Source organism: Gaeumannomyces tritici (assembly GCF_000145635.1).
Source record: "Gaeumannomyces tritici R3-111a-1 unplaced genomic scaffold supercont2.3, whole genome shotgun sequence".
NCBI lineage: Eukaryota > Fungi > Ascomycota > Sordariomycetes > Magnaporthales > Magnaporthaceae > Gaeumannomyces > Gaeumannomyces tritici.
Window position 1 is genome coordinate 1,455,451 of NW_008804547.1, and position 21,105 is coordinate 1,476,555.

Below are 21,105 nucleotides of genomic sequence, written 5' to 3' on the forward strand. Positions count from 1 at the left end.
CAGGCTCAACTCGCAGCTTGCCTAAACGAGCCATTTCGCCAACGTCTGTGCTCTTCGGTTTCCCAGCGAGGTCCCGGCCGGCCAGGGATCAATCTGGGCCTGATGTTTCGACGACAGTAGGGGTGCAAGGGGGGGGGGGTGTGGGCCCTTGGGTGGACGGCCTGTTAGCGCGGGATGCGCCCACCACCGTCGCTCGCCACTGGTGCGCAGGAGGGGCAGGGGTCGTTGGCCGGCCTGCGTTCCTCTGGCAACCGCGTCAGACATCAACAAGGAAGGTGCGTCGCATCGCCGGCAGGGAGCCAACAGGCCAAAACTGCGAGCCGCCGCTGCTGCAGGTCGCATCTCAGGATTCCCACTTTCCTGTGCACCTCCATTTTTCTGCTCCCTTCCTCCCTCCAGGATCAAGCGTACGTTCTTTGGACCTCGTGCCAGAGAGGACAAGACCACCACCACCAATAACCCAAAGCACCTTCCCCGTATCGTCGAGCCAGACTAGGTAGCTCTGCTGGGCAGCTAGACTAGAAGGCATCCCCATCGCTCTCTGCCTCGCAGAAGAGGCAACTCCACACACCCTTTGGGTTGTCGCAAAGTCGTTGGCCACGACTGAGCACGACCTTAAGATCCCGTTTGCCCGGCCGCTTGGCTTGCGCTGCGTGAGGTAAGAGACATGGAGATTGGAGACAGGGAGACAAGGGAGGCAGGGATATATGAGGAGGAGAGAGAAGACATGTCGACGGGTAAAGCTCGCATATGCTGACATGGCTCTGTTGGCCTCGCACCCAGTCTCGGAACCCATTGAGCGAGGTTCGCTTCATTGCGACACTTTGACCGACAACGACAACCGCCCCTTCCGAACTCGACTTGCATTCTCAAAATGCTGTCTAATCCGCCACTATCAAATCTTCATCCGCGCCACAGGCAGCATCGACGACAGAACTCGACGCCCACGGCTTTCGAAGCGGTGAAGATCCCGAACCTGCCCAACATTCAGCGACGGCAGCCAGTGTCCCATCGGCGAGGCCTCAGCCTCGACACTCGGCAGCATCAGATCCGTCAGCTCCAGCAACACCAACAACGCCAGCAACAACACTCGACAACAATCGACAACAGGCAGGACTTCGCGACAACGACTACAACGGTAAGTAGCTCGACGACCACTAACCACCCAGGATTACCAACGACACCACAGCATCACGTATTGCGAGAAGCGCAGCAGCAACGCATAATAGCACGCCCAGGCCCTAGCCAGGCCTACGCCAACTTGGCGAGTGACGGGGCCTTCATGGTCTCGCCGCATCCCACTCCCCAGCACAACCAACAGCAGTTTGATGCCGCCCAATGCGGCCTGCAGACTGGCCCCCAGTTCGCGGGCAATGGCGCTGCCCATATCAGCCTCCTGATGAGGCGGAACCAGGCCGCCTTCAACGCCAACGCTCAAGGCGCCATGACCCTGAACACCGACTTTGACATATTCGAGCCCTCTCCTGACAGCGCGCTGTCCACACCCAGCTTCATCAACTACCAGGACAGCCCGGCCTTCTCGCAGCAGGGCTGGGCCTCCGAGGGAGACGCGTCTAGCTCGCGCAGGTCCTCGAGGAGGATCAGCAATGGCATCATGGACCGCGTGAACAAGTTTGAGACGCTGGGAAGTGTCGACGGAGGTTCGAGGCCAGCTACACCCCCAACACAGAACGTAACAGGTATGTCTTGCTCTCATCTCACATACAGACAGACCGTTAGTTCCATGACTGACCAGACTCCAGGTTACTTCCCCCCGACACCGATAGAGACCCCTTGCGAAAGAATGGTCAAGCACCAGCCCCGGCCCACTCGCTTCGCCGAGGGCTATGACGAGTCGATGGAGGACACAATCAAGCCGCGCAACCGTTCCAAGCGCGCCTCGGGTGTTTTCCAGGAGCTCAGGCAGCAGGCCGAGGCAATGGCAGCCAGCCAGCAGCGCGCCAACACCATGGCCATGCCCCTGCAGTCCCCGGACTTTATGAACTTGGGGAACATGAGCGATGAGTTTGTCAAGATCGAGACGGGCATAAACACCATGCATGGCTCCGCCAACGGCACCCCTGACCTGTCCCATCATTCGACCCCGGTGACCCCGTACGGGAGCTCTTTTGAGAACGGATTCCACGCGACCAACTTCGACTCGCAGGCCACTATGATGATGTTCCATCCCAACATCAACCTCGTGCCGGGCAATGCCAGTGCCTCGGAGTCGTGCAGGGAGTCTCCCCATCGCCGCACCGACTCTCTTGCCAGCATCGCCAGTGCCGCCAGCATCTCGAGCCTTAACATTGACGAGACCAAGACGGAGACGGGCGTGACGCTCGACGACATCTCAGCCCACATCGAAGGCCCCGATCCCACGGACGGCAAGTGGACCTGCGTCTTCGAGGACTGTGGAAAGAAGTTCGGCCGCAAGGAGAACATCAAGTCGCACGTGCAGACGCATCTCAACGACCGCCAGTACCAGTGCCCGACCTGCAGGAAGTGCTTCGTGCGCCAGCATGACCTGAAGCGCCACGCCAAGATCCACACTGGTGTCAAGCCGTACCCGTGCGACTGTGGCAACAGCTTCGCTCGGCACGACGCCCTCACCCGCCATCGCCAGCGAGGAATGTGCATCGGCGCCTTTGACGGCATCGTGCGCAAAGTCGTGAAGCGCGGCAGGCCCAAGAAGCACCGGCCCGAGATGGATGCCAGGCTGGACAAGTCTGCTCGTACGCGTGCCAAGAACAAGGACTCGCCCAACGGCTCCCACTCGCCCTCGGACGCGTCTCACAGCGGCTACACAGATAGCTCGGCCCCCAGCTCGCCGTCTTACCACGATGATGGGTTTGAAGACATGCTCGACGATCAGCCATTCCAAGATCTGATGGAGAATGTGCCCCAGTCCTCCGGCCCTCAGCAGCAGCAACAACACAACCGCACGTCTTCGGCTCTCTCAACCGCGCCCATGGGCCTGATGGCCAACACCGCAGCCATGCCCACCATCTCGCCCGCAGCAGTGACTACGGCGGCAGACATGGCCGGTCTCGTTTCTATCGTGGCTGACGTCTCAGCACCCATCTCGTCGCCGGCAGCCATGTCGGACTACTCGCACGCGTCGCACCTGACCGGGAACGGTGGCAACCAGACCCTGCTGGACCCTTTCAACACGTCCCTTGACGACAGCGCCCTGGGCGACGACCTTGGCCTGCCCCAGCAACAGCCGCACGCGCAGCAGACCGCGCCTCAATCGCCCGCCAAGAGCGTGGCCTCGCACTACACCCACAACCAGCCGGGCACGCCCCCTGATCTGTCGGCGTCGAGCTCGCCTCCGCCCAGCTCCGCCGTGACGGGCGCCGATCGCTTCTTCCCCTCCCAGATGATGGGCGGGAACGGGGATGCGATGGGCTGCGCCGGAACGGACATGGGAGTCCTGGGCGGTGGCATGTGTGCTCCTCCGACGGTGGCGGCGACTGCCACTGGCGTTGCGGGTGTGTCGATGGCCGAGGACATGGACCTGTACCAGGCCCTGGGCGCCGGAGGCGAGGATCTCGTTGGCGGGCTCGATGGCCTGAGCGGTCTCGGCCCGTACGGCGCGTTGGGTGGGCTCGTCCACGGCATGCCCTCCAAGTTCGATGAGGAGTACGGCATGTTCACCAACGACGACGTGTCCAGCTACTTCGGTCCTTAAGTGTCCTTCCTGGCCTCGTCTGTCGAGTCTTGGGTCCCAGATCTTCTGGCGTGTTTTGTTTACCTGTGGTGCAGCGTCTGTCGGCGCGGTAATGATGACGAAAGTCAAGTCTTTGAGCCTCTGGCCGGTTTCCGTGCCGTTGTTTCTCAAGAAACGAGATATCTGACGAGAGGCTCAATGGCTTTGTAATAATCTTGGGGAAAACGGGTTGTTAGACGCGGCTGTTCGTGTTGGTTTTTCTTGCTTACTCGGTCTTGTCGGGTGGTTGGGAACTTGTATATTAGATTGTCATTTTTGCCACTTGGATATTTTTGTTGTGCGCATGGAGGACCTCTGGCCCAAAGTTGCCGGCGAGACTCGATGTTCCGCGTTTTTTTTATCTTTTATTAGTATCGTTTCGAAGAGGAGAAGCTGAAGGGCTGCGGGAGATGGAGATGGGAATTCGGGATCACGGAGCGCCTGGAGTTTTGTCTTTGGTTGATTGTCAATGAATGTGGGACCATGGCTTTTGTCTGTCATCCCTTTCTCATCTTCCTCGCATTTTGGTTTTGTCGATTATTGATTATCGGTTGCGACTTTGTGGTTTCAGTGTATGTAATTCGCCGTGGAAGTGATGAGAATAATATCAGGTGTAGCCTTTCCGATTCTTGAGCGCAGGATCAACGCCCTGTAGTGCCCGTGGAAGGAGTCTTCCAGACCATTCGCCGTGAAGGCCCCTGGCCAATTGAGGCCCTCGCCCGCCCAAGCTCACCCCCACTTCAGCCCCACCAAACCGACTTACTTCCCCAGCTGCCTGCTAGATAGCCTGACCTGTCAACATGTTTGATGCTGGCTGCCTGGTCACGCAGCGAGACGGACCTGAGGATCGCACATGTCATCGGAGCCTGGAGGGAGATCGGGAATCTCCAGCTGTGCTCTTCCAGCTCCCAAACCGACCCAACTCGACAGATTTCGCGCCTAAGTAGCCAGGACCAGGTGCCGTTGATATCTGCTAGTTTGACTCCCAAGCGCTGTGGTCTTGACGTGATCCGGGCCTACCTCACTTTTTATATTTGAACCACCCTCTCCTGCTGAGCCTCTACACCTGAGCCCTTCTCGCATCTTCGGCTCTCCAAGGCACAAAACTTTCCCAAAGCCTTGCCAAAGGACCGCAACGGAAAAAGGGCCTTCGACAACACATACCACGACGACACCACTCCCCGTCACAGATCAACCAAGGGACATGACCTAAAACATTTCGCCATGCTGACACCATGCATCACTCAGCCGGTGGATTACCTATACGCCCTCGGTAACACGCCGGCCATCAACGTTGCCAGGGCTGTCCCACCTGGTGTCAACGCCGACATCTTGCTCCTCGGCTGCGGCGATGTTCGCAACCTGCTGTACACGGCCTACGCCGAGAAGGGAATGCCGCCGAGGAAGCTGGACGTCACCTGCTGTGATTCCAACGACTTCATCCTTGCCAGGAACGCCATATTTCTCTCGTTCCTCGTTGATGGTATCCGACCTGGGCAATACTCGAAGCTGCGGAGCCTCTACTACGATCTCTTTGTCGACGAGGCCGTCATCGAGCTCTTTCGCACGCACCTGCACAAACTGGCCGAGGCTGCGGGATCGTGGGAGACCTGGAATGGCGGCCCATATGGATCCGTGATAAAGTTCGCCGATCACCACACCTTCCTCATATTCCGTCGCATCCTCTCGAAGCTCTCCTATGCTGCCTCCACCGACGGCATCGCCTCCAACTTTAACAAATACCAGGCCAGCTTGATGGCCACCTGGCGCGAGATGCGGGGAAATACGGGCGTGCAGGGCTCCGTCATCACTGCGCTGCGGTCCGCCGCGCCTCTGTCCCTCCGTCTCAGCGACGAGTCCATCGCGAGCGACGTCACGGTCTCGTACAACCAGTATTGGAACAATGCCATGGATTCTCCACCGACCGACCGTGCAAACCCGCTCTTCGCCCTTCCCCTCGTTCGCGGCGAGTCTGTGCTGCACTCTGGAACCGACCCGGTCGCCGGCTTCCATCTGGCCACGGCCTTCGCGCCACTTATGCCTGGCTCACCCGTCAGAATGGATTCGGCCGCGCGGCATAGCATCCCCAAGTCCAAGTGGGCAATGCAAGAGCTGTTCCGCGAATGGACCCAGGCCCTCCAGGAGACCATCAGCCATGGCCGCTTCGTCGTCAGGCTCGTGTCGACTGATGCTCTCAGCTTGTGCCACACGCTGCGATACTGCGCGGCCAAGGACCCTGAGCGCCCTTCGGCCGGGCTCTACCGACGCCAGCTCAGCGCGCAGGCCCTCGAGCTCGACCAAGGCCAGTACGGAGGGGCGGCGAAGGACACTGCCGCGCCCGTCACGTTCGACGCCATCGACTCGTCAAACCTGGCAGACTCGCTCGGCGCCTTCAACATCCTCTTCTCGGCGGGGCCGCTCCTCAAGCCTGCCCCCTGGGCCGCGCTGTCCACCGAGATGCTTAGGAGCCCCGAGGTGGACGAGCGCGAGTCCTTTGCCAAGCTCCTGCCGGGAGGCACTCTGACCCTGGCCCATATTCTGGGCTTCACCGTCGCCGAGTACTGGACCAACACGACTACGGCTGGCGGTGGGCTCGAGGTCATTGGCTCGATGCTGAAGGGGAGTGATGGTGGTCCCGCCCGCATGTTCCCAGGGCGCATGACCTGGGTGCCAGATACGCAGCTCTCGGGGCTTGGAAACACCGCGCCCAGCCGTCTCAAGCTTGACACCGACACGGCCATTGGCATCACCGGGCGCGTGTACGCAGACATGTTCGACGCAGAGAATGTCAAGACCCTTATGCGCTCCACGGCAGATCAGACACTGCCGCGGAGGGGCGGCATGCCGCAGTCGCACCGGGGAACCTTTGTGGCCCTCTTGAAAGCGCTCATGTCCACGGTCGACACGGACTGGGATGCTGTCAACAGGGCGCTCATCGAAAAGAACTACAGCGACACGGCCATCATAATGGGCAACAACTACGGCCAGGAACTCGTCACGCTCATGCACCTACACGGCGTCTTTACGGAGCAGTGGCTGTTGAGCGAAGTGAAGACCGACCCCCAGCACAGTCCTGCACGCTACCAGAAGTGGGCGCGCATCCCGGAGATCATGGCCGTGACCTTGGTCGTGCCACTTGAGGCTGTGAAGAAGACGTTCCTCGTCGCTGCAGGCGCTCGTCCCGCGCTCTCGTTTCAAGTGACGCTCAAGTCCAGCCGGGGTGCCTGGGTTAATTATTTCGGATGTGCGCAGATGAGCATCGGCACCGTTGAGGCGCAAGGCTCACCGCAATCGGAGGACTTCAAGGTCAGCGTCAAGGAGGATAGAAACGGCTGGACAGGCAACTCGCCGGTCGTTGTGTCCTTCTACTGCCCGACGTCGGCCCTCCAGGTCGAGCCCACCTCAGCCCTCATCAGTCTTGATGTCCAGCCGACGCTTCAAGCCATCAGGATGCTCAACGGCCGTCCAGGGAACCCGAAGATGGTTTTCCAAACCAACCTCTGCGACAGCTCTGCCGTGTTCTTCTCGAGGTATCTGCCGGGACACTCGTCGTACCCTATTGTCTCTACGTACAAGGAGCCTGCTGGCGATTCTCGGTCCGACAAGCCCTCGAGTCTCTCCATGGACGCCGCGACTGGTGAAATAGCAGCTCTGACTGGACGTGTCGACATCACGGACGAGGAGGGCAGGAAGCTTCTCGCGGACAAAGTGCCCATACAGCTGCGACAGACATCTCCCTTTATCATCGAGGTCGTGTTCGGAGATGACGACCTAGTCTACCCGCTCCATTTTAAACTTCCTGTAGAAAATCAAGGCTCCCGGACCAGAATCGCCAGGACCTCGGGTTACGTCGAGGTGGTCGCACCGCTGGCCAAGCCAACCGAGTCGGAGCATCTCCAGGGCTTCATGCACCCAATGGCGATAGCCGCCCGGGCGAGCGAGGAAGAGGATGTCACCACTGTGCCCTCCGTTCTCTCGTCCACTCTCCCATATGTCAACCTCGACATGCTGCCCAGCTTGGTCGTGTCGTCTCAAGACAAGCAACCGATTAGGTGGCTTACAACTCTAGCCTCGCACATATTCAGCAACCGCGAGCGCCGGATCCGCGAGCAGGTCCAGAACAGCGACATCACAGACGCCTTGAAGCTCACGCCTGCCGGCACTGCCAGGACCAACTTCAAGGAATCGCTCTTCAGCATGTTCATGGTCGCCTCGGGCCTGCAGGGCGGTCAGACGGGCCTCTTCGCGCTCGAGAAGCCTGACAGCGCCGGCGGCGGCAACGCGGGGGTGCAGATGCTGGTCGTGGTCTCGGCCCTGCGGCTCGACTGCGCCGGCGGCACCGTCATCGCAGACGCGGCGGTCCTGCCGCTAACGCGGTCCCTGCTGGCGGGCGACGCGGACCTCCGCGCCTTCCTCGCGCTCTCGCAGTCGTTTGAGGTCTGCTACCTCAAGGTCGACGACGCCGAGCTGGCGCTCTGGCGCCGCGCCCTGCCCGCCATGGCCGAGCGGTGCCGCACCTGGGAGCACGACGCCGCGGCGGGCGCGTGCGAGTACGGCGCCGCCGGCGTGTCGTTGCCCCTGCCCGAGGAGGGCGGTGTCGGCGTCCCCGGCGGCAGCCCCGTCTTTTGCTCGTGCGGCCGCGGCCGCCTGCCCGCCGACTTTGTGTCCATCCCCCAGTGGGACGAGGCGGCCCGGCCGCACGCCACACGCGTCGCCCTCGGCCTCGTCTTCGCGGCGCCCTTTGTCGAGGAGGTCGTCGACCAGGTCGCCCTGGCCGAGCTCCGGGCCATACGGGACGGGGATCATCATCCCCCGGCGCCCGGCCCTTCTGCTGCCTCTAGCGACGGCCCAGGCGAGGGCAGCAGTGGCGGCGGCGTCACCTCGGCCGCGAGGCATGCGTTGCCGGACTCGGACAGGTGCCTGACGTGCGGCGCCCTGGACGGGTCGCCCGTCGCGTCCTCGCCGTCCCCGCTCCCCAGCGCCGCCGATGTCGTGAGCCTCAGTAGGTGCAACGGCTGCAGGCGCGCAAAGTACTGCTCCAGGGACTGCCAGCGCAAGGACTGGAAGCGCCACAAGCCCGAGTGTGTCCCTGACGTCCTCGGGTCTACCATCTAGAGCCCGCCAATTCTGGCTGCTAGAGTGGGCGGTGTCTTGGCCGCCGTTTGTGTTAGCTTTCTGCCTTTTTTCCTCCCTTGTTCTGACGGGTCCCCCTTGGCCGACATAAGCAACGTGTACCCGGCATAGGCGATATGTTTTTGCTGTCGTCCGCTATTTGTTTCGTTCTGCAGGATCGGGCGCGGAAGCCAATGGTCTAGCGGAGAGGGCTGCGTGCTTGCACCGTTTCCACTTTGCGCCTAGTCGGAATCTGTAGGAACTTATTCTTGGCGAAATGTTTGACATTGGTCTTTGTTTGCCTACCACTTCGATAATGGACGACATGGGTGGAGCGTCACGGAAGGGTCTTAGGGAAAGGAAGGAGTTGTAGTCAAGGGATGAAAATGATGATACGGTAGCGAATATGATTCCCTAGTCTCACTCATGTTGGGTTGCGGTGTGGATCGATAGCAACAGCAGGACTCTCTGTAACCGAATCGCACATGTCTGAGAGATTATTTCGTGTCATTATCATGCTTCATTGCTCAGGCAAGGGCAAGCAGCTCACGCTCGCGTTGGCAGACAGAACACCTCGTGATATAAAGGTGATGGAATAGCAATACAAGCGACATACCGACCACCGCCTCACGTTTGCATTCAGGGCCACTGTCACACGCCTGGTTCACAAAACCTATCCAAACGCAAAACAACATGTGGCACATCAGAAGCAAAGCAAAAAAAAAATGTATCGACGCTCACCACCTCCCGGCCCAACTCTCCGCCCCCCACAACGCCCGGACCAGAGATCGAGGCGATTGCAGATGACAGGGCGGCGGCGTGGCAGGGAGAGCAAATGGTCAATCCGCATTAGAAATGCCAACCAAGCCCGTTTTGCCCCCTCCCTCGCCTCCAAGATGGCGTCGACGTCAACCCTCCCTGTGGACCTGCCCCATGGAACACCCCAATCCATGCCCAACGCACGCGTACACCATCCAAGCCAGAGGATTGGGTGATGGCGTGGAGGGAGGATGGGCCATACTGGGACAGAGGGATGTAAAAAAATGAGGTTGAACATTTGATATACCGCTCGGAATACAGAGCTTGGTCAAGGATGAATCTCGCCTTGTGCTCCACCCGGCCGTGCGGACGAGACAAAGTCTCTTGTGCTTGATAGCAGGAAGAAGGGGTAAAGGGAAGGAGCGGGAAATGAAGGCAGGGGAACATTCATAGGTCGCCCATGGAGTGGTACTTGAGGAGCATCACAAACGCCAACGGTAATAGGTGCCGGCGTCCCATGCCAGGGACTTGGCGTAAAACGTCCTCTATTAGATGTGCAGAACCGCACCCCCAGAAATTTGCACGGGTATCATTTGGCGGTCCACCGTTGTTGTTGTATCTTGCAAGTCTCGGGCCCGTCCTAGAGAGTGTCAGTAGTCAACTAGACGCCCGCTGTTCTGCTTCTAGCACGGATCCTAGCTCGTCTCGAAGAAAACGTTGGTGGCTCCGCCGACGCTAGGGCCGAAGCTCCCAAAGCCACCAGCACCGCCTCCACCCTCCATATCTTCGAGTGCTCGGTCGATCTCCATGATGTCAAGTATCTCCTCCTCCACGTTGCGCTCGTTGGCCGCCTCCTCGTCATCGTCAGCGTTGGCCGCATCCTCGAGTTGGTCCGTGAATCCAAAGCCGGTGTCGCGCGGGCGGGCTCCCATCATGCTCTGAGTCAGCGTCGGCTCGTCCGCGTCGTAGAGTCCCCGCGCAAACGCCGGGACCCGATCCTGCCGCCCACTCGGACTGTCTTCGTCATCAAACGAAGGGATCCCCGGCCTCTTTCCAAAAAGGCTCTTCTTCCCGCGTGTGCTGGCCCGCATGCTGCCAATACCTCCAAGGCTCTGGGCGAGCACTGCCGCACCCTGTGGCAGGGCGACACCCGGGCGGGGGTGGGGGACAATCGCAGGCGGCGGCACAACGTCCTGTGCCGGCCCCAGGGCGCGTCGTCGTGAAGCACTGAGCTTCTCGTTTATGAAGCTGTGAACAGCCATGTCGTCTTCTGCATCTCGAACGCTAACCAGCCTGCTCTCGCCACGAATGAGCACTTCAATGGACAGTTTCTCGTTGTCGCTTTGGGAAGAGTGACCATTAAGGTGGTCGTCGGCGCCTAAGCGTCGCTGTTGTGGCTGCGCCCGCGGGATTGCAACCACACCGCAACAGCGCTCGCCGAGCAAGCCCAGGCTAATATCTGCCAGACGGACCATGCGCCCTGCAGCCTGCGTACCACCTCCCCTGTCGAAGATATTGTTTCCTCCGCCGCCGCCGCTACGGCGAGCCTGAGCATCCCAGAACCGGCCTACGGACGGGACGACGGCAACGATGTGGTCGACGCCGCCCATCCAGACAACCGCACTCTCGTCACCGTGACTGGATGGCGACCGCCCGGGCAGTTGGACAATATCAACGCCGCCCCGCACGGCAGCAAGACGCCCCGGCCCGGACCCAAGGGAGACGGACAGAGCCTCTCGCCTAGTGTGCGGGGTCATCGGGACCAGGTCGGCTGATGACTTTTGTGCGCCGGGGTTGCGAAGAGGGCTGGTGCCCTCGAGATACCCCGAGACACTAAAGGTTGTCAAGGCAGCTCCCCGAACGCCCGAGTTTGCCTTGCTGAAAAGGCCGCCAGCCGATGGCGTCGAGCCCGCAACTGAAGGACCAGCTCCATCAATGTCCCAGATGCCCCACTGGCCGTCAGCTAGCAGAACCAGAACAGCCCGACCATAAGAGATCCAAGCGGCTGCAATGACGGGTTTCCTGGCCGTCGAGGGTTCTGATCCCCGTATAAATGGGGTATACAGTGATACAAGCCAGGATCCTTGGGATGGCAGCGGGCCATCCGACTCATCTTGTGGTACTGAGGGTATCGAGTAGTCATATATGCGAACGGCATGGGGCGAAGCCACAGCGAGCAGCTGTGTTGTGTGCAAAGGGTTAAAGCAAAGACTGGCCAGCGGGCTGGGAAGGTACTCGGTTTGGAATGGCTCCAGTGGGCGCTCGCTTGCGGGTCGTTGGATGCCGATGGAGACATCCCAGAGACGGAGCACACCAGTCCCCTGCCTCGAGTGTGCGGCGACGATGACCCTGGTAGCCTGCGAGCTCGAGCGGCCAGCAGATTTTCTGTGGCCTTCCGGGCCTGCAGGCGCCTGTTTTCCCAGAGTGATAGCCAGCGCATCGCTATACTGGGCCTGGCCGCAAAGCGGAACCAAGGTCTCACCGAAGAGACCTTTGCCCACGACAGCGCCCCGCAGGTCGCCTCTCAGATCCGGACGGGACTTGCTCTCGTGCGAGGGGGGCGTGAGCGGCAGTGTGACGAGGAAGACGTCGGCGTTGAGGCATGTCACAGCAAACACCATCTGCCCCTTGAGTATCTCGGCACCGCCCCATGCCGCGTCCTCGGCGGCACTATGGGGTGAGGGTAGGACGGCAATGTGGCGCACAGCGGTTCCCAGAGCCAGGTCGAGGGTCTGCACCGTGTCCGGGAACTGGGAATCACCCGCTAGGTCGGCGTCTTCGAATTCGGGCTTGTCGACGAATGGCTTGGCCGTGGGGGGCGGCTCCTCGTCGTCCGAGTCTATGATCATCACAGCGTCGTCGCTCCCCCCGTTCCTTTTATCTCGGGTTGCTGGATCGGCAACATCCTTCTTCGGCGGTTTGAGGCGCCTGCCACCGCGCCAGACCACCGTGATGCCATTCTCATGGCCGTAGACGACAATGGTTGCGCCTTGCGGTGACCGCACCGGATATGTCTTGACGTCGTAAACGTGCTGGTTCAGGTTGTATCTGTGGTCGCAGAGCAACGTTAGATATGCTGTAGAACTCGCAACCGATCCCAAGAGCTTGTGATTATCGTCTCACGTGTACTGGGTATTTTGAGCCGTGCGCCTTATCCTGGGCGCTGAACTGGCCGCCATCATTCTCAGCCAACAGTGCAATGCAGCCAAGTTGAAAGCACAGGGTCGAACTTTTGGCGGTATAAGGGGCCGCGAGAGCCTCCTAGTTTTGTTGCATTCCCAAGCTCGCGATCAGAGTGGTTGCTTCAGCTGTGGTGTGTGGTGGTGGGCTGGGCGGGTTCGTGGGCAATGGGATGCAAGGTTGTGTACTGCGAAGCTGTTGTCAAAACGCGTTTGCCGATTCGTGATCCACGCATCCTAGCCTGAACAGACACACGCGATACTGGTCCGTGCGTTGCACAACTCGAGGTCACGTGCCGTATGGAACCCAGACGACAGGCGCGATAACGGGGCAGCCAAGACACCCATCACGTGGTAAAGATAAGACCGCACAAGCCGCTTGATGGAATGCCACCGATGCAGTGCCCACCCGATAATGTGACGGCTTGGTGGCTGCTGACACGGCAACTCGTGGGCACGTCAGAGAGCGGGGGCTGGCACGTGCGCTAACACGTGATAGTGCCTGCGGCACTGGCGCTAAATTCATTCATTTCACTTCATTGCTGACACGACAATCAATCAAACCTGATATTTTTGGGGGCCCGTCAACACGAAGCATGCGTGCAACGTGCCCAAGTAAGCGCGGGCCGTGCTTGGCGAGACATCTCTCTCCCCTCTGCCGCCCAAAACTTCCCCCATGACGAGAAGAGGCAGATCCGACATGCACCGCGGGGTGGGATGAGAGAAGGGAGTTCGGGTCGGAAATTGGGTTGAGCAATTCTGATGCGCGTGCCATCACATCTCCAGTCCCTTGCTCTCAATATCAGACATCACTATCTCGCACATCAGACGGTTCGGAAGCCAAGGAGAGGCTGACACGGCTAAGCGACGCCCTTGCAATCCGTGCTCGAGCATCAACAACTGAACTTTCTGGTGTTTGGCCGCGACGCACGACCACTGACCGGCATGGGGAAGTTTATATGTCGCAGCGTGTACCAAAGAGGAATGGCGAGGACAATGCCGGCAACAGACAGCCAATAGCCTATCGCCGCCCTTGCTGACGACAGCATAGATGGCACCGTAACCCACCGACAGGCACCAAGTCAGCGGCATCGATAATGGATGTTGTCGCCTGCCACCTCTCTGCTTCAGGTGGCTGCTTGCTCTGTCAAAACACAATAAGACAGCCACGCTCGGGCTTGACCTCAGACAAAATTAGTCTGGCTCATCGCTCACTCCAGCGTGCTCTATCGTGACGTCGACAGGACAGCAATATTTTGGTCTCGCCTTCTCGGTGGAGCTCGCAAAACTCCACCTAGCCAGGTTGTGTCACGTTAGTGTTTCTTGTTTCACAATCTCTAGATGGGCTGGGCGTGGCTTCATTCAGGGCGGCGATTCAATCGATCAATACTGGTCAGCACTGCCACCGCAAAGCGTCCGGCCATGCTTTTGTGCCCATCCCGTTGTCATGCTTCTGCCACACAGTCCTGAATCCCGTCTATTTTTTTTGTCCCTTTTTTCTGTTCTTTAGGGTTTCTCTCCCTTCCCTTTGTCTCTTTGCTGGGCCTTGTCGAAATACGAGGGCCGGTTCCGCTGGAACGGGGAAGAGAGAAGAAACTAACATCAGATGATGATTGCAACAAGGTGACCGCAAATAAAAGGAAAAGGAAAAGCTGCAAAAGGAAGCATACAGCACAGTGCTGTGGTTGTGTCAGCGCATAACCTCATCGGGAATTTGACGCCGACCTATGACGAGGAGCTGCTTGGGTGCCCAGTTGGCAAGCAAATGTGGATGTTAGTGCATGCACACCCAATTCCAGGGCGCGCTTAACAGACAACCGCCAACGGCAATGCAAAGCTCGTTGGCGTGCAGAAGACCGAACCAGAGCCCAGAGCCCCCTGAAAATACTTTTCGTGTTCCTGGCAGGTGCGACGACCAACCACCAAGAAGGGGGTTGGCCCGACTCAGGGCAGCCAATCAAGACGTCAGATGGAGCCGGGGCCTGCCAATCCCCTGCCTCGCTTGGCTGCGCCGCCAGCAGCACCCCGTTGCACTAATCTCAATCCGTACCGCGGAAGCGCTGATCAGGTATCCGCGCACCACGCCACATGTACCGCGTCTGCATTCCGCCGCCGACGAGTGACCTATCCATTGACGCTTGGGGGACATCTCGGCTGCGACAGGGGGGACCGTTGCCCGATTTACCCACCCGCAGCGCAATTTCCCTCCTTCCTGGCTTTCCGCGACTCCTGATCCATCGCGGCCCACCGACACCAGACCCCAGACAGTCGACGCGCAGGCTCGCTCCCTCTTTCCCCTTACCGCCGCTCCATTCTCTCCATTCTTCCCCTCGACAAAACTGTTTTCGCTCCCTCCTCCCAACCACCAGCCCGAAACCACCACGGCTGTCACTCGTTTGACAATTCCTCTCGTTTTTTTCCGTTTCTCTTCCATCCGACCGTCGATTTTTCAAGTCGACATTCCACACTCTCTCCTTTTCAACTTCAGGCGCGGGACTGTCCTTATCCTGCAGAGGTCAAGAGGAGGAATCTTGCTTTCAATGCCCAGCCACTAAAGCGAGCCTCCAAACGGGAGCACGCAGAAATCGAGATCACGAACCGAACCGACTTCGAGTCACCAACCCATATCCCAATCCCCGGGACGACGTCAAAGGACCCAACCCGAAACCCCCATCGTCGGCTGGTTCCTGCACTTCTCCCCACCCGTTTCTTCTTGTTCTTTTTTTGGCGTGATTGTCCACGCCGCTCCCTTTGTCCAGCGCCTTTCCACCTCAACCTACCTGTCTTTTTGTCGACTTGTCACGCGAGTCGATCCTGAACAAAGAAGCCATCGACTGCGGCAACCGTGTTTGGACTTCATCTGGGTCCACTCATCCCACGACCAGGCACCGGTCGTCTCCAGTCCAGTATCGCACTCGACATCCACATTCATCTACCGTCATCATGCAGTGCTTTACAATCGCCACGGCCGTCGTGGCACTCTTCGCCGGCGCCGTCATCGCCGATCCCCCGACCCCAGGTCAGACCGAGAAAGGCCTCCAGCGGAAGCCTATGCGGCCAATTCCTAATGACGCTACCGTCCACGGATGCTACAGCAGTGGCGCCGGGCTCCAGCTGGTGGACAAGGCAGTCAAATTCAACACCATGGGCGAATGTGGTGTGAAAATTTGCAACGTAATGGGATACAAGGTCGGCGCGAGCTACCAAGGCACCCAATGCTGGTGTGGAAACACATACCCGCCAGGTTCGAAGCTGGTCGACGACAAGCAGTGCAACATTCCATGCCCAGGCTACGACTGGGACGCCTGTACGTACTCTCTTTCTCAGACATGTAGTCCTGATGTCCTTTTGCTAACTTCTATATCTTTATCTAGGTGGCGGACCGAGCGCCTTTACTGTATACAACACAGGTATCGACCTGTACGGCGTTGAGAACGCCACCGAGACAGTAAGCTCAACGACAAGCTCCTCCGCTACGCCAAAACCTACCGAGTCTACGGCCGATGCTGCCCCTGTTCAGACCACGAGTGCGCCACCAGAAAGTAGCAACAGTGGCAGCGGCAACACTGCAGCAATCGCTGCGGGTGTCGTTATTGGAGTTCTTGCCATGGCCGCTGCCGCCGGTGGCCTTTGGTTCTTGCTAAGGCGTCGCCGCAACCGCGAAATTGAGGAGGAGCACCGCCGTAACGCTGCGGTCAACGCCTTCATTCACGGAAACAAGCCCGGTAGCAGTGGCGGTGTGTCCATGACTGATTCCCGCATGGATCCCGTCATGGCTCAAAGGCGTATGAGTGACGGCAGCATCGCAGACAACCAAGACTACTCTCGCAGGATTCTCCGAGTATGTAACAATCCCTCCCCTCCTGCCAACTCCCGCGACTAACATCCTGCCTTCTTTCTAGGTCACCAACGCATGAGTAACTTCCCCCGATGACGACGAACGACAAAGTGTATTCTACTTCTCATCGGCATTATCGGCGTTTGGGACACTCGAATCCAGAGCGGCGACGAGACCTCGCAACATCCGCTCGAGGCATGCTACTCTAGCCTCTGGGTCATGGAACTGCAAGATGATTGGCCATCAAGTCGGCATTTGCGCACCATTGAAAGCCTCGGGGATGGCGGAGGCTTATATCTCAATCTTCCTTTACCGCCACCAGTGGCTGGACGCTATCCTCATGATTTAGCCAAGCCGTGGCATCTTCCCCTATCATCCATTATTTCTTCCACGATCCAAAGCGCTTGGATGCGTGTTCCATACGGTATTGCCTCTGTCCCGGTTCTTTTCCTTTGAATTTCTTTTTTTTTTTTAGAGTGACTTGGGCATCATCTGGGGTCACCTAGCTGTCCACCCCCAAGAACTGGGTTTAGTCGTTACTGTTTGTCCTTTTGCGACAATGGTGACGAAAGAAGAAGAATATGTGTATATCCCCTCCCTCCCTGTGTGCGACCCTGGTTCCCGCTTCGGGGCTGCAGCTTATAGTGTGACTGAGGGCTACTTCCCTTCTATGATCAGTGTCATTGGCTCGCGGCTTCGAACGGTCCGGGCAAGTCAATGGGAGCATATGTGTACTAAGAAGGTCTGTCGAACTGGGCTGCCTTGCCGGCGTTTTCATATTTTTCCCCTCGTATTTTATTATAAGTAAGTCAGTAATAGAGGATACCTAGCAATTCGGCGGATGAGAATATAGAATTTGTACACTCGTAACCATACTCTCATGCGTTCTTTCGGTTCTGTGTGGCAAGTGAAGCTGGTCTCATCCTCGCCGTCTGTTTTGGTATTGAGCACCAGGCTATCTCTCCGGAATGCCAACCTCGGCGACTGATCGGGCTGGTACCGGGTACGCCATCGCTTAGGCGAAGGTTCGGTTCTTTTACATCTAGGTCACTCCTAGGTAGGTGAATGGTTTGTCACTTATTTGCCTTTTCGCTCCAATGTCATGCCGATTCCATCATTGGTGCCTCTATCCATCCTCGGGTTGGGTTATATATCAACTACTTCATACTCACCTACCATCATCCATCTATCTTTAATGTAAACTGTTCCCTGCTCCAAATATTTTCCCACCTCCATGTCGTAAATCACTAGCTTCGAAGCACCTTCCTGCACCATGCATTATTCGGCGACCCTCGTTGGCATTGTGTAGATACTAGGTAGATATAATTTGGATATGAGATTGCATGTTTTGTTGCATTTTTCTTTCCCCACTCTCTTGTATCAACCGAGCTGCCATGGCACGCGGAACACCGTTATTTGTATCGACTGCGCATCGGACATATATTGTTTCTTTTTGCCCTTGACTTTTTTTCCTGCTGTATTTCTCTCGTTGTTTTTTTTATTCGCTCCTATATCATCTTCCTCATTTTTCCCCAGTCCCTGATCGCGAAAACCCCTCTTCCAAACCCGTTTATTCGTCGTCCTGTGATGATGGTGTGCTGCTTAAAGGAACACATTTCGGCCAGCTTATAAACCATTCGTACCCTCATATAGCTCTCTGCACACATATTAACCCGCGAGTCTCGTCTGCACGTGACAGCCTCTACCACAGAGGAACGGCCGTTCGAGGACCAACAGTTGACACGAATCAGCCCAAGCGGTGTTGAGGTACCTACTACTTACCAGACATGTTGGTAGTTGGTGAGGTATGCCTTTGACTTGATGACAAAAGATGATCTGAAATGCCATAGGGAGCAGGATCCTAAGCACAGCATCGGAGTCTCTTCGCCGCCGCAATCCTTCTCTAGACGCTCCCTCCATCTCGGTCCAGTGATGCTGGCGCCTTGGCACCCGTCGATAGGTGTCGTTTGTTTGCCTGCCCATCGCGAGGCAGCCGAGCGGTTCGCGAGATGGGTATTGCTCTCAGCTTAGCCTCTGGTGCTGCACCATGCCAGCCCAAGTGGACCATGGTCGCACTCGTCATCTCGTGACTGTGGGCCTATTTCGCTCTTCCAGGGATGGCAGTGATTTTGAACTCGAGCTGATCACGTGTGATAAGTGGGTAGATAGCTACCTACACCTCTACCGGGCTCGACTGGGCTTGTCAAGGAGACGGTCCACTTATCCATAGCATCGGACCGGCCTGGATACCGACCCAGTGCCTGCCTCGACCCACATAAAAGACGTTCGCAGACGGGCCGAACATGCCCATCAAAAGACGCTCTCGACGCTTGTTTCGTCTGTTGTGTTGTCAGGGGTTTGAAGATTGGGTGGGGACGACAAGGTCGCAGACGGCACGCGTTGATCTGGCACCTGGATCGTGCAGCGCGGCAGAGGCTGTCTTGCTCCTTGGGCCTACAGTCATGCCCATGCCCGCACGTCTTCAGTTGCCCACGCCATGCGTGCCCAGGTGCTGCCAGGACCGTGCCGGCGCCGCGAGGGCGGATTGCCGCCTACAGGGGGTCGATTGCTTCGGGCACGCGATGGCCCTGCAAACGGCACTGCGACTGGGCTAGATGAACACGGGGGGGGGGGGGGGGGGGGGGTTCTGGAGGCGTGGGACACGAGGCCGATTCGCGCGGGATTTGACGAGTCAGGAATATCACCCGCCGATCCTGCCATCGAACCACCAACTCGGGATCCCAGGAAGTTAGGAAGTCAGTGGCTGCCAAAGGTCCGACACACCGAGAGGCATCATTTGTGAAGCTGCCACTGCCAAACATGAAAACGAACGGGGCTCTACACAGTACACAGTATGCTGGCACCAACTATGCCCGAGCAACACAGGAGCCAACTCGGAAAGCGTGTGTCAAGGTCCAGACAAAGACCACTCAAGGTTCTGACCCTGCCTTTGCCTTGGCTGCGCAGGTTTTTCACCTGATTCTTGGCCAAAGAAGCAAAATCAAAAGCCCCGGCGCTGGGGGTGGTGGAAATTAGCGTGGCCCGCTTCGCACGGGATGGATGATTTGCGGCACAGCGGTCCCCTGACACTCAAGTCGCTCAAGCACGGCGCCGCGGCTTCCAGCGGTTTGGCGCACTGGCGGATGGCCCCAGCCTGCACAGCTGCTTGCCTGTCCAGCAGGCATCGCTGCGTCCGTCGACCCCACTTCCGGACTATTGTGTTCCTCCATGTTCCTGGCCCCCCCAGCGCCCAATGGGCTTCATGTTCTTTTCGCTTGTTCTGTGTTTCCTTCCGTGGATGCTACGATAGCATCCATCGTGGACCTATCCCCCAACACGAACCGCTATCTGCCTCCCCCTCCCATACAACATGGACGTAGCGCCGCAACGCAGTAACAGTAGACTCCATTGCTTGAAGGGACGGGCAAATCAGGATGCGTCCGGGCGGGGTCCCTCGCGCTTTTCTTGTCTTGTCCTCCTTCCAATGTTTGGCTGCTGCAGGGCTCCGTCGTCGTGCCCCTGGCTCGGCTTCCGGACACGACGAAGCCAGGCCTTCACTACCTCTAGAGAGCACTGTGCACACATGGAGAGCCAGCAGATTCGGCCCCCAGATCCCGCTTCGTTGCCGACAGGGCACGACATGGATTGGGCGATTGACAAGAGGTGCCGGATGCGGCAGACCTACAGGCTACAAGGATACTAAACGTTACGACCCGCAGATCCTTCCTAATTAGGCCACGTCCAGTCTACATTTTTTCCCACTACAAATTGTGCGTTGAAATATGTACCCTTACCCCCCTTGCTAACACAGGTTCCAGGGATCAGAATTGTTAGTGCGCTGGATCCTTCCTAATTAGGCTACGCACCCCGCCAAATCGATGTATCGCTACCCGCACCTCCATTTGCCAGAACCCACTAGAATCGTCACCCACAGATGAGATATCAACATACACTGATCTCTACTACAAATTGTGTGGCACGCTGTGTACCCTTACCCCCCTGGTTGATCCACCGCACCAACGTTTCTGATCCCTGGAACCTGTACCCTGGCCAACCCCCCTTCCCATAGCGTAACGTTTAATACCTCGTAACCTGTACCTACCCACAAGCCCCGGCCGGCGCGCCTGGTGCTCATTGGGCACACCCGCTTGGATCCCTTCCTCCTGCTCTCCACACCAATACTTCCGGATGGGATGGACATGTGTCGATATGCGTGCTTCTATGTAGCCGTCGTTGCTGGGCCCAGGAGTTACCCCCCCGCCAGTCCTGTTCCGAATGCTGCCCAGCACTGCCGACTTGTACTCCAAGCTGCCGCCTACAATACAACCTGTCCAGACAAAGAGCCTTCCATGCCTTGATCTTGGTGAACAAATGCCTTCTGCCCTGCCTACCATACTCCTGCGTACCGCCATCGTGCCCTTCGTCGCTTCGAGGGTCTGATGCTTGGCGCCTTGATCCTCTGGTCACCGGAAATTGACCACCCCCCCCCCCCTCTCTCTCTCTCT

At 58.2% G+C, this 21,105-nt stretch overlaps 6 protein-coding genes across 6 annotated transcripts; 3 read left to right on the forward strand and 3 right to left on the reverse strand.

The window, feature by feature from the left end:
- The first annotated feature begins 270 nt into the window (after positions 1–270).
- GGTG_05592 (hypothetical protein) lies at positions 271–4,338 on the forward strand. Its single transcript, XM_009223396.1, has 3 exons — positions 271–658; positions 784–1,700; positions 1,764–4,338. Exons 2-3 carry the CDS (start codon positions 875–877, stop codon positions 3,692–3,694), a joined length of 2,757 nt encoding a protein of 918 aa, XP_009221660.1. The 5' UTR covers positions 271–658; positions 784–874; the 3' UTR covers positions 3,695–4,338.
- Positions 4,339–4,524: 186 nt separating this feature from the next.
- GGTG_05593 (hypothetical protein) lies at positions 4,525–9,446 on the forward strand. Its single transcript, XM_009223397.1, has one exon. The coding sequence runs from the start codon at positions 4,937–4,939 to the stop codon at positions 8,825–8,827; it is 3,891 nt and encodes a 1,296-aa protein (XP_009221661.1). The 5' UTR covers positions 4,525–4,936; the 3' UTR covers positions 8,828–9,446.
- Positions 9,178–12,981, reverse strand: GGTG_05594 (hypothetical protein). Its single transcript, XM_009223398.1, has 2 exons — positions 12,707–12,981; positions 9,178–12,631 (listed from the first exon to the last, which is right to left on the reverse strand). The coding sequence occupies exons 1-2, from the start codon at positions 12,763–12,765 to the stop codon at positions 10,279–10,281; spliced, it is 2,412 nt and encodes an 803-aa protein (XP_009221662.1). The 5' UTR covers positions 12,766–12,981; the 3' UTR covers positions 9,178–10,278.
- Positions 12,982–15,029: 2,048 nt separating this feature from the next.
- On the forward strand, positions 15,030–17,513 carry GGTG_05595 (hypothetical protein). The gene is made up of 3 exons (XM_009223399.1): positions 15,030–16,069; positions 16,137–16,603; positions 16,665–17,513. The coding sequence occupies exons 1-3, from the start codon at positions 15,706–15,708 to the stop codon at positions 16,677–16,679; spliced, it is 846 nt and encodes a 281-aa protein (XP_009221663.1). The 5' UTR covers positions 15,030–15,705; the 3' UTR covers positions 16,680–17,513.
- Positions 17,514–17,980: 467 nt separating this feature from the next.
- Positions 17,981–18,389, reverse strand: GGTG_05596 (hypothetical protein; the record flags this gene model as incomplete). Its single annotated transcript, XM_009223400.1, has 2 exons — positions 17,981–18,198; positions 18,383–18,389. 2 exons carry the CDS (start codon positions 18,387–18,389, stop codon positions 17,981–17,983), a joined length of 225 nt encoding a protein of 74 aa, XP_009221664.1.
- A 2,001-nt stretch (positions 18,390–20,390) lies between these two features.
- Positions 20,391–20,801, reverse strand: GGTG_05597 (hypothetical protein; the record flags this gene model as incomplete). Its single annotated transcript, XM_009223401.1, has 3 exons — positions 20,391–20,402; positions 20,467–20,515; positions 20,596–20,801. The coding sequence occupies 3 exons, from the start codon at positions 20,799–20,801 to the stop codon at positions 20,391–20,393; spliced, it is 267 nt and encodes an 88-aa protein (XP_009221665.1).
- Positions 20,802–21,105: the final 304 nt, after the last annotated feature.

Bases quoted from the DNA above. Each gene is read 5' to 3' on its own strand.
- GGTG_05592 (XM_009223396.1), top strand. From the start codon at position 875: ATGCTGTCTAATCCGCCACTATCAAATCTTCATCCGCGCCACAGGCAG. The intron at 1,701-1,763 runs GTATGTCTTGCT...ACCAGACTCCAG, and splicing joins CCCAACACAGAACGTAACAG to GTTACTTCCCCCCGACACCG.
- GGTG_05594 (XM_009223398.1), bottom strand. From the start codon at position 12,765: ATGATGGCGGCCAGTTCAGCGCCCAGGATAAGGCGCACGGCTCAAAAT. The intron at 12,632-12,706 runs GTGAGACGATAA...CTGCGACCACAG, and splicing joins GCTCAAAATACCCAGTACAC to ATACAACCTGAACCAGCACG.
- GGTG_05593 (XM_009223397.1), top strand. From the start codon at position 4,937: ATGCTGACACCATGCATCACTCAGCCGGTGGATTACCTATACGCCCTC.
- GGTG_05595 (XM_009223399.1), top strand. From the start codon at position 15,706: ATGCAGTGCTTTACAATCGCCACGGCCGTCGTGGCACTCTTCGCCGGC. The intron at 16,070-16,136 runs GTACGTACTCTC...ATCTTTATCTAG, and splicing joins AGGCTACGACTGGGACGCCT to GTGGCGGACCGAGCGCCTTT.